At 41.2% G+C, this 17,484-nt stretch overlaps 1 protein-coding gene across 2 annotated transcripts in view; it reads right to left on the bottom strand.

Annotated features, from left to right (window-relative positions):
• Positions 1–242: 242 nt before the first annotated feature.
• LOC148065646 (cell adhesion molecule DSCAML1-like) overlaps positions 243–17,484 on the bottom strand; it is a 113,362-nt gene continuing 96,120 nt past the window's right edge. For both annotated transcript variants that reach the window (XM_087806764.1, XM_087806763.1), the window contains exons 23-33: positions 17,407–17,484; positions 17,254–17,352; positions 16,880–17,068; positions 14,637–14,924; positions 14,421–14,576; positions 10,345–10,375; positions 7,364–7,482; positions 6,037–6,189; positions 5,777–5,977; positions 3,819–4,127; positions 243–1,808 (exon numbers count right to left, since the gene is read on the bottom strand). The exon at positions 17,407–17,484 is cut by the window's right edge and continues 86 nt beyond it. In XM_087806764.1, the coding sequence (XP_087662890.1) occupies positions 1,387–1,808; positions 3,819–4,127; positions 5,777–5,977; positions 6,037–6,189; positions 7,364–7,482; positions 10,345–10,375; positions 14,421–14,576; positions 14,637–14,924; positions 16,880–17,068; positions 17,254–17,352; positions 17,407–17,484 (2,045 nt within the window). In that variant the 3' untranslated portion in view covers positions 243–1,386. The remainder of the gene's footprint in view (positions 1,809–3,818; positions 4,128–5,776; positions 5,978–6,036; positions 6,190–7,363; positions 7,483–10,344; positions 10,376–14,420; positions 14,577–14,636; positions 14,925–16,879; positions 17,069–17,253; positions 17,353–17,406) is intronic.

Raw genomic sequence — 17,484 nt, 5'->3', positions numbered from 1 at the left:
GACGTATGAAAGAAACAATGACGTATGAACGAAACAATGACGTATGAACGAAACAGTGACGTATGAACGAAACAATGACGTATGAACGAAACAATGACGTATGAAAGAAACAGTGATTTAAAAAAGAAACAGTATTTTATGAAATAAACAGTGATTAATAAAATAAACAGTGATTTATGAAAGATAGCTTTATTGCACAGATGTTAAATGATCTTTAAGTTTCCGCTTCTTTTCATAGAAAATGTATTTTCCAACACAAGCGATCTTTTTTAATACTTCTTCTTTTTCCGACATGTTTTCTTTCCTTTTTCCCTTTTAGCTTCAGCTGTTAGCTGTTAGCTATAGCTGTTAGCTTCAGCTGTTAGCTTTAGCTTGAGCATGCAACGACTTCCCGGAGGACGAACAAAATACAAAATGATGTTAAAAAAAGAAAAGGAAAACGACATCAAAGCCTTAAAAAAGAATACAAACAGATCCGTAGAAAAACATAAAGGGAAAGAGTTTGAATGGAACCATCTGTTGACGCGACCCTGACGTGACCCTGAATTATTCTGACGAAAATAGCTTTTCATACAAAAGTGTGTTTATGTACAAGTCGTAGAAACAACAGGAAGGTGGCGCTGCTGGGTCGGGCTCTTATTTTGAAAAGCTCTCAGTATGTACAGGAACCTCCGACTCGTTTCAAGTTCGTCGACGAGAACAATGGGTCAAAATCTTAAGTGTTTCCAGAAGGTTCTGTTGGATCAGAACCGGAGCTCAGTGTGGAAGTGGATCAACTCCTGAGGAGCCCGAGTACCTGGAGGAGCCAGATCTGGATCTTCACTGAAATCATTGTTTTTATGAAACATTTTAAATACTTTTATATGAATCGATCAAAATCATGCGATAAAAATATATTTGATCTATTTTTTCTACTGATAAACTTTTTACTGTGATTTGAGTTTTTTTATTTGAATCGTTGATAAAACTTTATTATTTGACATTTTCATCCTCCAGTTAAACAAAGTTTCTTTAAAGATTGTCTCCATCTGGTCCCGGTCCGTCCCGTGGCCTCCACCCAGCTCCAGGTTCCTCCGGGTTCCTCCAGGTTCTCCTCGCGGGACGAACGACGACATCTTTGATTCACAAACATCTCGTTCACGATTGTCTGGAAACGTTGACGACGTTTAAACTTCGTAGAAAATATAAACTTTTCTTTATAAATCCAAATATTCTGCTGGACCTGAATCGTTTCTGGACCACGAGCTACACACGGAGGAGATGAAGGAGATGAAGTCGTGCTCAAGGCGGCGTCGAACCGTCAAGTGACCCGAGCGTCGGCTGTTAGTGGCAGTTCAGAGACGGTTCAGGACGGACCCGGACCCGGGTCTGGATCAGCAGTCTAGTCTACACAAGCGTGTAGGACTTGGAGTAGGCGCCGGCGCTCTGCTTCTGGAGCCGGCCCAGCGCTGAGGAGCTGCTCTCCAGCAGCGAGTCTCTGGAGCCGCCCTTGCTGGGCGGGTTACTGCCGGTGCTGGACGTGGACGCCGTGGCTGCTGTGCCGGCGCCGGGCATGGTCAGAGTCCTCTGCGGGAGGGTGGCGGTGCCCGAGCCCAGGCTGCTCAGGCCAGAGTGTCCCAGCGTGAGCGCCTGTTGCTTGGCCGAGTCCAGAGTCTTGTGGCGGCCCTGAGTGTGGTAGGCCCGCGCCGTCAGGCTGCGGATCGAGGCTTCCCGCGGCGGAACCGCAGGACACGGGTCGTGCAGGTCCGAGGTCTGCTTCCGGAAGAACGGGTCGGACTTCATGTAGAGCGGCAGGTTACAGAACTCACCTGTAACACAACGACAACAACGTCAACACAACATGAGCGAGGACTCTTGTGAAGGAGCAGTAAAACTGTCTCCGTAGATGTTTGCGGAAGCCAGACTGAAACTTCTCATGGATGTCGCTCTGATCCAGGAACAGCTGCTCAGACACCACCTTCTCCAAGATCTTGGACAAGAAAGGGAGCATAGGCCTGAAATTACTGAGGTCAGTTGGGTCTAAGCCTGGTTTTTTGAGCAGAGGCTCCACAATGGCATGTTTAAATGCATTAAAAACCCCTGTGGAAAGGGAGAGGTTCACCATATTGGTAACCCAGGGGCCAATTACATCAAATACTTTGATAAAAAGCCTACAAGGAAGGACGTCATCTGAGCAAGAGGAGGGTTTCATCTTGTTCACTAGTGATGAAATATCATGCAGAGATACAGCAGTGAAGGAAGACCAAGAGGAGGAGAGGGGCTCAGAGACAGTAGGGGTTCCAAACAAAGGGGGAGAGATTTTCTCTTTGATCAATTTAATTTTGTCAATGAAAAACCTCAACAATCATTGCTGTCAGCTTCACAGAAGACCGGCGTGATTTGAGGAGCAGGAGACACAAGAGAATTAATCGTGTCAAACAAAACTTTTCTTATTTGCTGCTACCAGTTTTCTGATGTAATCAGATCCAGCAGTTTCCACCATCTCATTGTAAGAAGACATCAGATCCCTGAGGTGAAGTCTGTGCACCTCAAGTTTAGTGGACTTCCAGAGACGCTCGGTCTTCAACAAAGTCTCTTCAGACTCAGGAGATCTTCATTTGTCCAAGGGCACCGTTTTTTCAGAATCTTCAAGTTCGAGAAAAAACGAGACGAGGACTCGTGTGAAGGAGACGAGGACATAACTGAAGGAGACGAGGACATGAGTGAAGGAGACGAGGAGTGAAGGAGACGAGGACATAACTGAAGGAGACGAGGAGTGAAGGAGACGAGGACATAACTGAAGGAGACGAGGAGTGAAGGAGACGAGGACATAACTGAAGGAGACGAGGAGTGAAGGAGACGAGGACATAACTGAAGGAGACGAGGAGTGACGGAGACGAGGAGTGAAGGAGACGAGGACATAACTGAAGGAGACGAGGAGTGAAGGAGACGAGGACATAACTGAAGGAGACGAGGAGTGAAGGAGACGAGGACATAACTGAAGGAGACGAGGAGTGAAGGAGACGAGGACATAACTGAAGGAGACGAGGAGTGACGGAGACGAGGAGTGAAGGAGACGAGGACATAACTGAAGGAGACGAGGAGTGAAGGAGACGAGGACATAACTGAAGGAGACGAGGAGTGAAGGAGACGAGGAGTGAAGGAGACGAGGACATAACTGAAGGAGACGAGGAGTGAAGGAGACGAGGACATGAGTGAAGGAGACGAGGAGTGAAGGAGACGAGGAGTGAAGGAGACGAGGACATAACTGAAGGAGACGAGGAGTGAAGGAGACGAGGACATGAGTGAAGGAGACGAGGAGTGAAGGAGACGAGGACATGAGGGAAGGAGACGAGGAGTGAAGGAGACGAGGACATGAGTGAAGGAGACGAGGAGTGAAGGAGACGAGGACATAACTGAAGGAGACGAGGAGTGAAGGAGACGAGGACATGAGTGAAGGAGACGAGGAGTGAAGGAGACGAGGACATGAGTGAAGGAGACGAGGAGTGAAGGAGACGAGGAGTGAAGGAGACAAGGAGTGAAGGAGACGAGGACATGAGTGAAGAAGACGAGGAGTGAAGGAGACCAGGACATGAGTGAAGGAGACGAGCACATGAGTGAAGGAGACGAGGAGTGAAGGAGACGAGGAGTGAAGGAGACGAGGACATGAGTGAAGAAGACGAGGAGTGAAGGAGACGAGGACATGAGTGAAGGAGACGAGCACATGAGTGAAGGAGACGAGGAGTGAAGGAGACGAGGAGTGAAGGAGACGAGGACATGAGTGAAGGAGACGAGGAGTGAAGGAGACGAGGACATGAGTGAAGGAGACGAGGACTCACTCTTGGCGCGGTGGGGGATGGGCACGGCCACGTTCTTGCCTCGGTCGTAATCCTGCGGTTTGGGCGGCGAGGCGGTGAAGCGGCAGATGCCGGGCTCCGAGGGCGTGCTGAGGGAGGTCATGCTGTCGGCCGGGTCGTTGGTTCCGGTCGTCATCTGGTCGGACGAGCTGTCGGAGATGAAACACTCGGTGATGGTGAACTTGGCGTGTTGCAGATGCTCCTCCAGCTTGGCGTGTTCGTAGGCTCGCGCCAGCTCCTCGTAGGTGGAGGAGGCGCTCTCCGTGGACACCATGCTGTTACGACCCTTGTCTGCGGAGATCACATGGTCAGTGATGAGTTCTATGAGAGGGAGTGAGATGATTTATTTAACATATTTTTATGAATTTAACGTTTGTTTCATTTTTAAATGTTTTTTGATCAAATAATAAGTTTAATGTTTTCTATGTTAAAGGATTTGTTTTATTGAATCATTTCATTTAAAAAAAAATCATACAATAAAAAAAGATATTCTTTGAATCAAACAATGTTTTAATTCATAGTATTTTAAATTCAATATAATAGACCAGACCGAACCAACAGAGCTCAGAGCTGCTGATCACACTTGAATTAAACAATATAGAATAAAAAAATGAATTATTGGAAAAAGGAAATCAAACTCTATGTGTAAATGTATTTAAAAATATTCATGAATTCATTAATTAATTTGATAATGATAACACCGTGTGGACATGTGTCTGGACACGCTTGTGGACACGCTTGTGGACACGCTTGTGGACACGCTTGTGGACACGCGTGTGGACACACGTGTGGACATGTGTCTGGACATGAGTGTGGACATGCGTGTGGACACACGTGTGGACACGCTTGTGGACATGCTTGTGGACATGCGTGTGGACATGCGTGTGGACACACGTGTGGACATGTGTCTGGACATGTGTCTGGACATGAGTGTGGACATGCGTGTGGACACGCTTGTGGACATGCTTGTGGACACGCTTGTGGACACGCTTGTGGACACGCGTGTGGACACACGTGTGGACACACGTGTGGACATGTGTCTGGACATGAGTGTGGACATGCGTGTGGACACACGTGTGGACACGCTTGTGGACATGCTTGTGGACATGCGTGTGGACATGCGTGTGGACATGCGTGTGGACATGCGTGTGGACACACGTGTGGACATGTGTCTGGACATGAGTGTGGACATGCGTGTGGACATGCGTGTGGACATGTGTCTGGACATGAGTGTAGACATGCGTGTGGACATGAGTGTGGACATGCGTGTGGACATGAGTGTGGACATGCGTGTGGACATGCGTGTGGACATGTGTCTGGACATGAGTGTAGACATGCGTGTGGACATGAGTGTGGACATGCGTGTGGACATGAGTGTGGACATGCGTGTGGACACGCGTGTGGACATGCGTGTGGACACACGTGTGGACACGCTTGTGGACATGCTTGTGGACATGCGTGTGGACATGCGTGTGGACATGCGTGTGGACATGCGTGTGGACACACGTGTGGACATGTGTCTGGACATGAGTGTGGACATGCGTGTGGACATGCGTGTGGACATGTGTCTGGACATGAGTGTAGACATGCGTGTGGACATGAGTGTGGACATGCGTGTGGACATGAGTGTGGACATGCGTGTGGACATGCGTGTGGACATGTGTCTGGACATGAGTGTAGACATGCGTGTGGACATGAGTGTGGACATGCGTGTGGACATGTGTCTGGACATGAGTGTAGACATGCGTGTGGACATGAGTGTGGACATGCGTGTGGACATGAGTGTGGACATGCGTGTGGACATGCGTGTGGACATGTGTCTGGACATGAGTGTAGACATGCGTGTGGACATGAGTGTGGACATGCGTGTGGACATGAGTGTGGACATGCGTGTGGACATGAGTGTGGACATGCGTGTGGACACGCGTGTGGACACCCACCCGTGTCCTGAGACAAGCTGGCGCTGTAGCTGTCACTCTCCGTGGCCGTGATGCCATGCGAGCCCATCGTCCTCCAGTCCGAGGTCAGCGTCCGAGCCGACGCCGTGGACTGACTCTGACTGGGTCGACTGAGCGTCCACTGGCTGGAGTATCTGTTCCTGGAGCTGTGAGCGGACTTGATGCTCTTCCTGGACACGGGGTCTGAGGAGGAGACGACCTGTCAATCACAGCCGCCGCCGCACAGCATCAGAGACACTCACTGGTTCCGGGACGGATGTCGGACATGTCGATCAGAGGACCCGAGTTCTGGATCAGAGCCTGATGATGCAACGAGACGCCGGAGCAGAAGTTCTGAGGGTTCACGGACTGACTGAACTCGGACTCGGTCACTGGTACCGCCGCCTTGTCCTCGCCTGTCAATCAACATCAGAGCGTTTTTATCTTGAAGCAACAACGACCAGAACATGAAGAAATTATTCGTTTAGTTTCACGTCAGGAAGTTATGATCTGAACTGAATAGAACTTTAGAAATGAACTTTATATATAAGTTAATATATAACTTTATATATAACTTATATATAAGTTATATACGAGTTAATATATAACTTTATATATAAGTTAATATATATCTTTATATTTAACTTATATATAAGTTATATACGAGTTAATATATAACTTTATATATAAGTTAATATATATCTTTATATTTAACTTATATATAAGTTATATACGAGTTAATATATAACTTTATATATAAGTTAATATATATCTTTATATTTAACTTATATATAAGTTATATACGAGTTAATATATAACTTTATATATAAGTTAATATATAACTTTATATATAACTTATATATAAGTTATATACGAGTTAATATATAACTTTATATATAAGTTAATATATAACTTTATATATAACTTATATATAAGTTATATACGAGTTAATATATAACTTTATATATAAGTTCATATATTAACTTATATATAAAGTTAATATACGAGTTAAATTATAATTAATTATTAATACTATATTATATTTACTGACTTCATAACAGACGCTGAACTACAGGCGTGAGTGTAATTCATCTGGTGGCCGCTAGAGGGAGTCCTCCTATCGTAAGTAAGTACGTATTTTTTATTAAAGCAATCAAAACAATATTCAATGAAATAAATACTTTAAAGATCAAGATAATACTGAGAACAACACGGAAGTCAGTAAAAGTGTCTTGAGATTATTGAAGTTTCTTGAACTAAATCACGTAAAAAGTGTTTATTGTCTCAGAGTGATGATGTCATCAGTCACATGACTGACATGTTTGATTGTGTTACTATAACAACAACTTTATCGACTCTACACACTCACAGAGACATGTTAGTGAAGCTGCAGCTGATTGGACCACGAGTTACAACATCAACCAATGAGACGCGTTATTCGTCATAAGCTCCGCCCACTGAGTGGAGCACTAAGATCTGATTGGACCAACCCCCCCCCCCCCCCCCCCCACCAGGTAGACATGAAGTGAAGCAAATATTCATGTGTACGTCTTGTGGTGTGTTTGAGTTTGATTGACAGACGAGACTCACCGATCTGTTTGATTCCCTCCTTGTCCTCGATCAGCAGCTGAACTCGAGGGATGTCGATGTGGAGCCTCGGCCCCTGAGGAGGACCTTTGACAGGGGTCTCGATGCTGCGGTTGTTCTTGCTGCCAACACACCATTGACATGTTTGTTTAGTGTTTACTAACAAACACACCATTGACATGTTTGTTTAGTGTTTACTAACAAACACACCATTGACATGTTTGTTTAGTGTTTACTAACAAACACACCATTGACATGTTTGTTTAGTGTTTACTAACAAACACACCATTGACATGTTTGTTTAGTGTTTACTAACAAACACACCATTGACATGTTTGTTTAGTGTTTACTAACAAACACACCATTGACATGTTTGTTTATTGTTTACTAACAAACACACCATTGACATGTTTGTTTAGTGTTTACTAACAAACACACCATTGACATGTTTGTTTAGTGTTTACTAACAAACACACCATTGACATGTTTGTTTAGTGTTTACTAACAAACACACCATTGACATGTTTGTTTAGTGTTTACTAACAAACACACCATTGACATGTTTGTTTAGTGTTTACTAACAAACACACCATTGACATGTTTGTTTATTGTTTACTAACAAACACACCATTGACATGTTTGTTTAGTGTTTACTAACAAACACACCATTGACATGTTTGTTTAGTGTTTACTAACAAACACACCATTGACATGTTTGTTTAGTGTTTACTAACAAACACACCATTGACATGTTTGTTTAGTGTTTACTAACAAACACACCATTGACACCATTGACATGTTTGTTTAGTGTTTACTAACAAACACACCATTGACATGTTTGTTTAGTGTTTACTAACAAACACACCATTGACATGTTTGTTTAGTGTTTACTAACAAACACACCATTGACATGTTTGTTTAGTGTTTACTAACAAACACACCATTGACATGTTTGTTTAGTGTTTACTAACAAACACACCATTGACATGTTTGTTTAGTGTTTACTAACAAACACACCATTGACATGTTTGTTTAGTGTTTACTAACAAACACACCATTGACATGTTTGTTTAGTGTTTACTAACAAACACACCATTGACATGTTTGTTTAGTGTTTACTAACAAACACACCATTGACATGTTTGTTTAGTGTTTACTAAGAAACACACCATTGACATGTTTGTTTAGTGTTTACTAACAAACACACCATTGACATGTTTGTTTAGTGTTTACTAACAAACACACCATTGACATGTTTGTTTAGTGTTTACTAACAAACACACCATTGACATGTTTGTTTAGTGTTTACTAACAAACACACCATTGACATGTTTGTTTAGTGTTTACTAACAAACACACCATTGACATGTTTGTTTAGTGTTTACTAACAAACACACCATTGACATGTTTGTTTAGTGTTTACTAACAAACACACCATTGACATGTTTGTTTATTGTTTACTAACAAACACACCATTGACATGTTTGTTGTTTATCATCAATAGACAGTTTACAACTAAACACCATCAAATGGTTTCAGTTCAAAACTTTTTCACTTGATGTATAACAATAAAGACACAATATAATAATAATATAATAACAATATAATAACAATATAATAATAATATAATAACAATATAATAACAATATAATAAAAATATAATAACAATATAATAACAATATAATAATAATATAATAATAATATAATAACAATATAATAATAATATAATAACAATATAATAACAATATAATGATAATATAATAACAATATAATAAAAATATAATAACAATATAATAACAATATAATAATAATATAACAACAATATAATAACAATATAATAATAATATAATAACAATATAATAACAATATAATAAAAATATAATAACAATATAATAACAATATAATAATAATATAATAATAATATAATAACAATATAATAATAATATAATAACAATATAATAACAATATAATGATAATATAATAACAATATAATAAAAATATAATAACAATATAATAAAAATATAATAATAATATAACAACAATATAATAACAATATAATAATAATATAATAACAATATAATGATAATATAATAACAATATAATAACAATATAATAATAATATAATAAAAATATAATAACAATATAATAACAATATAATAACAATATTATAATAATATAATAAAAATATAATAACAATATAATAACAATATAATAACAATATAATGATAATATAATAACAATATAATGATAATATAATAACAATATAATAACAATATAATAACAATATAATTATAATATAATAACAATATAATAACAATATAATAATAATATAATAACAATATAATAATAATATAATAAAAATATAATAACAATATAATAACAATATAATAACAATATAATAATAATATAATAACAATATAATAACAATATAATAACAATATAATAACAATATAATAAAAATATAATAAAAATATAATAACAATATAATAACAATATAATAACAATATAATAATAATATAATAACAATATAATAACAATATAATAACAATATAATAAAAATATAATAACAATATAATAACAATATAATAATAATATAATAACAATATAATAACAATATAATAAAAATATAATAACAATATAATAACAATATAATAACAATATAATAATAATATAATAACAATATAATAACAATATAATAACAATATAATAACAATATAATAAAAATATAATAACAATATAATAACAATATAATAATAATATAATAACAATATAATAATAATATAATAATTATATAATAACAATATAATAATAATATAATAACAATAGAATAACAATATAATAATAATATAATAACAATAGAATAACGATATAACGATAATATAATATAATAACAATATAATAACAATATAATAGCAATATAACAAACAATAGTTATTTGAAGTGATGTCACAAGTTATATCTAGACATGAGGAAGCATCGCTCACCTGATCAACATCTCCGCGAGACTCTTGGCATCTATGAGTAGAAACATGTTAATGACACGACCATGAGTAGAAACATGTTAATGACACGACCATGAGTAGAAACATGTTAATGACACGACCATGAGTAGAAACATGTTAATGACACGACCATGAGTAGAAACATGTTAATGACACGACCATGAGTAGAAACATGTTAATGACACGACCATGAGTAGAAACATGTTAATGACACGACCATGAGTAGAAACATGTTAATGACACGACCATGAGTAGAAACATGTTAATGACACGACCGTGAGTAGAAACATGTTAATGACACGACCGTGAGTAGAAACATGTTAATGACACGACCATGAGTAGAAACATGTTAATGACACGACCATGAGTAGAAACATGTTAATGACACGACCATGAGTAGAAACATGTTAATGACACGACCATGAGTAGAAACATGTTAATGACACGACCATGAGTAGAAACATGTTAATGACACGACCATGAGTAGAAACATGTTAATGACACGACCGTGAGTAGAAACATGTTAATGACACGACCATGAGTAGAAACATGTTAATGACACGACCATGAGTAGAAACATGTTAATGACACGACCATGAGTAGAAACATGTTAATGACACGACCATGAGTAGAAACATGTTAATGACACGACCATGAGTAGAAACATGTTAATGACACGACCATGAGTAGAAACATGTTAATGACACGACCATGAGTAGAAACATGTTAATGACATGACCATGAGTAGAAACATGTTAATGACACGACCGTGAGTAGAAACATGTTAATGACACGACCATGAGTAGAAACATGTTAATGACACGACCGTGAGTAGAAACATGTTAATGACACGACCATGAGTAGAAACATGTTAATGACACGACCATGAGTAGAAACATGTTAATGACACGACCGTGAGTAGAAACATGTTAATGACATGACCATGAGTAGACACATGTTAATGACACGACCGTGAGTAGAAACATGTTAATGACACGACCATGAGTAGACACATGTTAATGACACGACCGTGAGTAGAAACATGTTAATGACACGACCATGAGTAGAAACATGTTAATGACACGACCATGAGTAGAAACATGTTAATGACACGACCATGAGTAGAAACATGTTAATGACACGACCGTGAGTAGAAACATGTTAATGACACGACCATGAGTAGAAACATGTTAATGACACGACCATGAGTAACATGTTAATGACACGACCGTGAGTAGAAACATGTTAATGACACGACCATGAGTAGAAACATGTTAATGACACGACCATGAGTAGAAACATGTTAATGACACGACCGTGAGTAGAAACATGTTAATGACACGACCATGAGTAGAAACATGTTAATGACACGACCATGAGTAGAAACATGTTAATGACACGACCGTGAGTAGAAACATGTTAATGACACGACCGTGAGTAGAAACATGTTAATGACACGACCATGAGTAGAAACATGTTAATGACACGACCATGAGTAGAAACATGTTAATGACACGACCATGAGTAGAAACATGTTAATGACACGACCATGAGTAGAAACATGTTAATGACACGACCATGAGTAGAAACATGTTAATGACACGACCATGAGTAGAAACATGTTAATGACACGACCATGAGTAGAAACATGTTAATGACACGACTGTGAGTAGAAACATGATAATGACACAACCATGAGTAGAAACATGTTAATGACACGACCGTGAGTAGAAACATGTTAATGACACGACCATGAGTAGAAACATGTTAATGACACGACCATGAGTAGAAACATGTTAATGACACGACCGTGAGTAGAAACATGTTAATGACACGACCATGAGTAGAAACATGTTAATGACACGACCATGAGTAGAAACATGTTAATGACACGACCATGAGTAGAAACATGTTAATGACACGACCATGAGTAGAAACATGTTAATGACACGACCATGAGTAGAAACATGTTAATGACACGACCAAGAGTAGAAACATGTTAATGACACGACCATGAGTAGACACATGTTAATGACACGACTGTGAGTAGAAACATGTTAATGACACGACCATGAGTAGAAACATGTTAATGACACGACCATGAGTAGAAACATGTTAATGACACGACCATGAGTAGAAACATGTTAATGACACGACCATGAGTAGAAACATGTTAATGACACGACCATGAGTAGAAACATGTTAATGACACGACCATGAGTAGAAACATGTTAATGACACGACCATGAGTAGAAACATGTTAATGACACGACCATGAGTAGAAACATGTTAATGACACGACCATGAGTAGAAACATGTTAATGACACGACCATGAGTAGAAACATGTTAATGACACGACCATGAGTAGAAACATGTTAATGACACGACCATGAGTAGAAACATGTTTATGACACAACCATGAGTAGAAACATGTTAATGACACGACCGTGAGTAGAAACATGTTAATGACACGACCGTGAGTAGAAACATGTTAATGACACGACCATGAGTAGAAACATGTTAATGACACGACCGTGAGTAGAAACATGTTAATGACACGACCATGAGTAGAAACATGTTAATGACACGACCATGAGTAGAAACATGTTAATGACACGACCGTGAGTAGAAACATGTTAATGACACGACCGTGAGTAGAAACATGTTAATGACACGACCATGAGTAGAAACATGTTAATGACACGACCATGAGTAGAAACATGTTAATGACACGACCATGAGTAGAAACATGTTAATGACACGACCATGAGTAGAAACATGTTAATGACACGACCATGAGTAGAAACATGTTAATGACACGACCATGAGTAGAAACATGTTAATGACACGACCATGAGTAGAAACATGTTAATGACACGACCATGAGTAGAAACATGTTAATGACACGACCATGAGTAGAAACATGTTAATGACACGACCATGAGTAGAAACAAGTTAATGACACGACCATGAGTAGAAACATGTTAATGACACAACCATGAGTAGAAACATGTTAATGACACGACCGTGAGTAGAAACATGTTAATGACACGACCATGAGTAGAAACATGTTAATGACACGACCATGAGTAGAAACATGTTAATGACATGACCATGAGTAGAAACATGTTAATGACACGACCATGAGTAGAAACATGTTAATGACACGACCATGAGTAGAAACATGTTAATGACACGACCGTGAGTAGAAACATGTTAATGACACGACCATGAGTAGAAACATGTTAATGACACGACCATGAGTAGAAACATGTTAATGACACGACCATGAGTAGAAACATGTTAATGACACGACCATGAGTAGAAACATGTTAATGACACGACCATGAGTAGAAACATGTTAATGACACGACCGTGAGTAGAAACATGTTAATGACACGACCATGAGTAGAAACATGTTAATGACACGACCATGAGTAGACACATGTTAATGACACGACCGTGAGTAGACACATGTTAATGACACGACCATGAGTAGACACATGTTAATGACACGACCATGAGTAGAAACATGTTAATGACACGACCGTGAGTAGAAACATGTTAATGACACGACCATGAGTAGAAACATGTTAATGACACGACCATGAGTAGACACATGTTAATGACACGACCATGAGTAGAAACATGTTAATGACACGACCATGAGTAGAAACATGTTAATGACACGACCATGAGTAGAAACATGTTAATGACACGACCATGAGTAGAAACATGTTAATGACACGACCATGAGAAGAAACATGTTAATGACACGACCATGAGTAGAAACATGTTAATGACACGACCATGAGTAGAAACATGTTAATGACACGACCATGAGTAGAAACATGTTAATGACACGACCATGAGTAGAAACATGTTAATGACACGACCATGAGTAGAAACATGTTAATGACACGACCATGAGTAGAAACATGTTAATGACACGACCATGAGTAGAAACATGTTAATGACACGACCATGAGTAGAAACATGTTAATGACACGACCATGAGTAGAAACATGTTAATGACACGAGGTGACATCACTCTGACCTCGCAGGCGCTTCAGTCTCTTCTCCTTGCGTTTCTTGCGGATGACGACCAACAAGGCGACGCCCAGAGTCACCAGGATGACGGGCGATCCGATGGAAAACAGCTTCTTCACGTCGTCTCCTTCTCCGCGAGCAGACTTGATGGGTGGGATGGTGCCTTCAGGGAGGAGAGCAGGCGTGAGCAAGATGGCGGCGGCGGCGCCGGCGAAGGACTCACTGCCGTCGTAGTCGGTGGTGGCGAACTGCGAGCTCTGGTTGCCGCAGCCGGCGCTGTTGCAGGCCTTCATCTTCAGCTCGTACCAGGTGGCCTCGCGCAGCTCGCTGAGGAACAGCTGCGACGTGGAGTTGACTCTCAGGCTCTGCCAGGCCCACGTGCCCTTCGGCCTGAAGTCCAGCATCAGGTCAGTGATGGGACAACCACCGCTGGTCCAGCCCTGCAGGTTGATGCCGGCGTGCGTGGAGTTGATGTGCGTCAGCAGCGGCTGGTCCTTGTTGAAGACGGGTTCTGGTCCAGAAGAAGGTCATCGTGATGCAAACACATGATGAACCTCATGACCTTCATCGTGACTCACTCCTCGTGACTCACTCCTCGTGACTCACTCCTCGTGACTCACTCCTCGTGACTCACTCCTCTTGACTCACTCCTTGTGACTCACTCCTCTTGACTCACTCCTCGTGACTCACTCCTCGTGACTCACTCCTTGTGACTCACTAACATAAGCGACTCATGACTCACTCCTCTTGACTCACTCCTCGTGACTCACTCCTCGTGACTCACTCCTCGTGACTCACTCCTCGTGACTCACTCCTCTTGACTCACTCCTTGTGACTCACTCCTCTTGACTCACTCCTCGTGACTCACTCCTCTTGACTCACTTCTCTTGACTCACTCCTTGTGACTCACTAACATAAGCGACTCATGACTCACTCCTCTTGACTCACTCCTCGTGACTCACTCCTCGTGACTCACTCCTCGTGACTCACTCCTCTTGACTCACTCCTCGTGACTCACTCCTCGTGACTCACTCCTCTTGACTCACTCCTTGTGACTCACTAACATAAGCGACTCATGACTCACTCCTCTTGACTCACTCCTCCTGACTCACTCCTCGTGACTCACTCCTCTTGACTCACTCCTCTTGACTCACTCCTTGTGACTCACTCCTCTTGACTCACTCCTTGTGACTCACTAACATAAGCGACTCATGACTCACTCCTCTTGACTCACTCCTCGTGACTCACTCCTCTTGAATCACTCCTCGTGACTCACTCCTCTTGACTCACTCCTCTTGACTCACTCCTTGTGACTCACTAACATAAGCGACTCATGACTCACTCCTCTTGACTCACTCCTCGTGACTCACTCCTCGTGACTCACTCCTCTTGACTCACTCCTCGTGACTCACTCCTCTTGACTCACTCCTCGTGACTCACTCCTCGTGACTCACTCCTCTTGACTCACTCCTTGTGACTCACTAACATAAGCGACTCATGACTCACTCCTCTTGACTCACTCCTCGTGACTCACTCCTCGTGACTCACTCCTCGTGACTCACTCCTCGTGACTCACTCCTCTTGACTCACTCCTCGTGACTCACTCCTCGTGACTCACTCCTCGTGACTCACTCCTCGTGACTCACTCCTCGTGACTCACTAACATAAGTGACTCATGACTCACTCCTCATGATTCACTCCTCATGACTCACTAATATAAGTGACTCATGACTCACTCCTCATGACTCACTAATATAAGTGACTCATGACTCACTCCTCATGACTCACTAATATAAGTGACTCATGACTCACTCCTCATGACTCACTAACATAAGCGACTCATGACTCATTCCTCATGACTCACTAATATAAGTGACTCATGACTCACTCCTCATGACTCACTAACATAAGTGACTCATGACTCACTCCTCATGACTCACTAACATAAGCGACTCATGACTCATTCCTCATGACTCACTAATATAAGTGACTCATGACTCACTCCTCATGACTCACTAACATAAGTGACTCATGACTCACTCCTCATGACTCACTCACATAAGGGGCTCATGACTCACTAACATAAGTGACTCATGACTCACTCCTCGTGACTCACTCACATAAGCGACTCGTGACTCACTCCTCATGACTCACTCCTCGTGACTCACTCACATAAGCGACTCGTGACTCACTCCTCATGACTCACTCCTCGTGACTCACTCACATAAGGGGCTCATGACTCATTCACATGAGCGACTCTTGAATCTCGATAATGAGTAACTCGTGACTCACTAACATGAACGACTTATGACTCACTCCTCGTGACTCACAAGAGCGAGTCGTGACTCACAAGAGCGAGTCGTGACTCACATGACTCGTGACTCACATGACTCGTGACTCACATGACTCGTGACTCACATGACTCGTGACTCACATGACTCGTGACTCACATGACTCGTGACTCACCTCTGCCGTGAGTCTTGGCCTCGATGATCTCGCTGATTCGACCTGAACCGACGCTGTTCTTCGCCGCCAGCTTCACCTTGTACCAGGTGCCGCAGCGCAGGTTGTCCAGCCTGAAGGAGTGTTCGCTGGAGCTGATGAACACGTCCTTCCACTCCTCGGTGTTGTCCACCGAGTACTGGAGCACGAACCCTGCAACGGAACCACGAGTCGTATCACAGTTCACCGCCAGAGGGCGCCACAGGCTCAGCTCAGTTCTACCAGAAACACGTTCTGAATATGAAGCTTTGAAAGAAAACACTTGAAAATAGAGAATCACGTTCTTGGAGAACCAGGAGACAAACACAATCTTCTCAGAAACATCTGAGTCTCTTCACCTCTGATGGAGCTGCCGCCGTTGTCTCCTGGGATCCAGTTGAGCGTGATGGACGAGGTGGACGTGGTGGAGACGGTCAGTCGAGGCTGGTCTGGAGGAACTAGAAGGACACGTTCAGAGACTTCCTGTGTTTCTTCTCAAGACCTGGACTGACCTTGAACCACCAGGTTCACGATGATGGTGTCGAAGCCCAGAGTGTTGGTGGCCGTGCAGGTGTAGTACCCAGAATCCT

The sequence above is a fragment of the Callionymus lyra genome, chromosome 14 (genome assembly GCF_982586985.1).
Source record: "Callionymus lyra chromosome 14, fCalLyr1.hap1.1, whole genome shotgun sequence".
In the NCBI taxonomy this organism is placed as follows: Eukaryota; Metazoa; Chordata; class Actinopteri; order Syngnathiformes; family Callionymidae; genus Callionymus; species Callionymus lyra.
The sequence above is the reverse complement of the archived record's forward strand: the minus strand, read 5'-3'. Positions and strand labels throughout refer to the sequence as shown.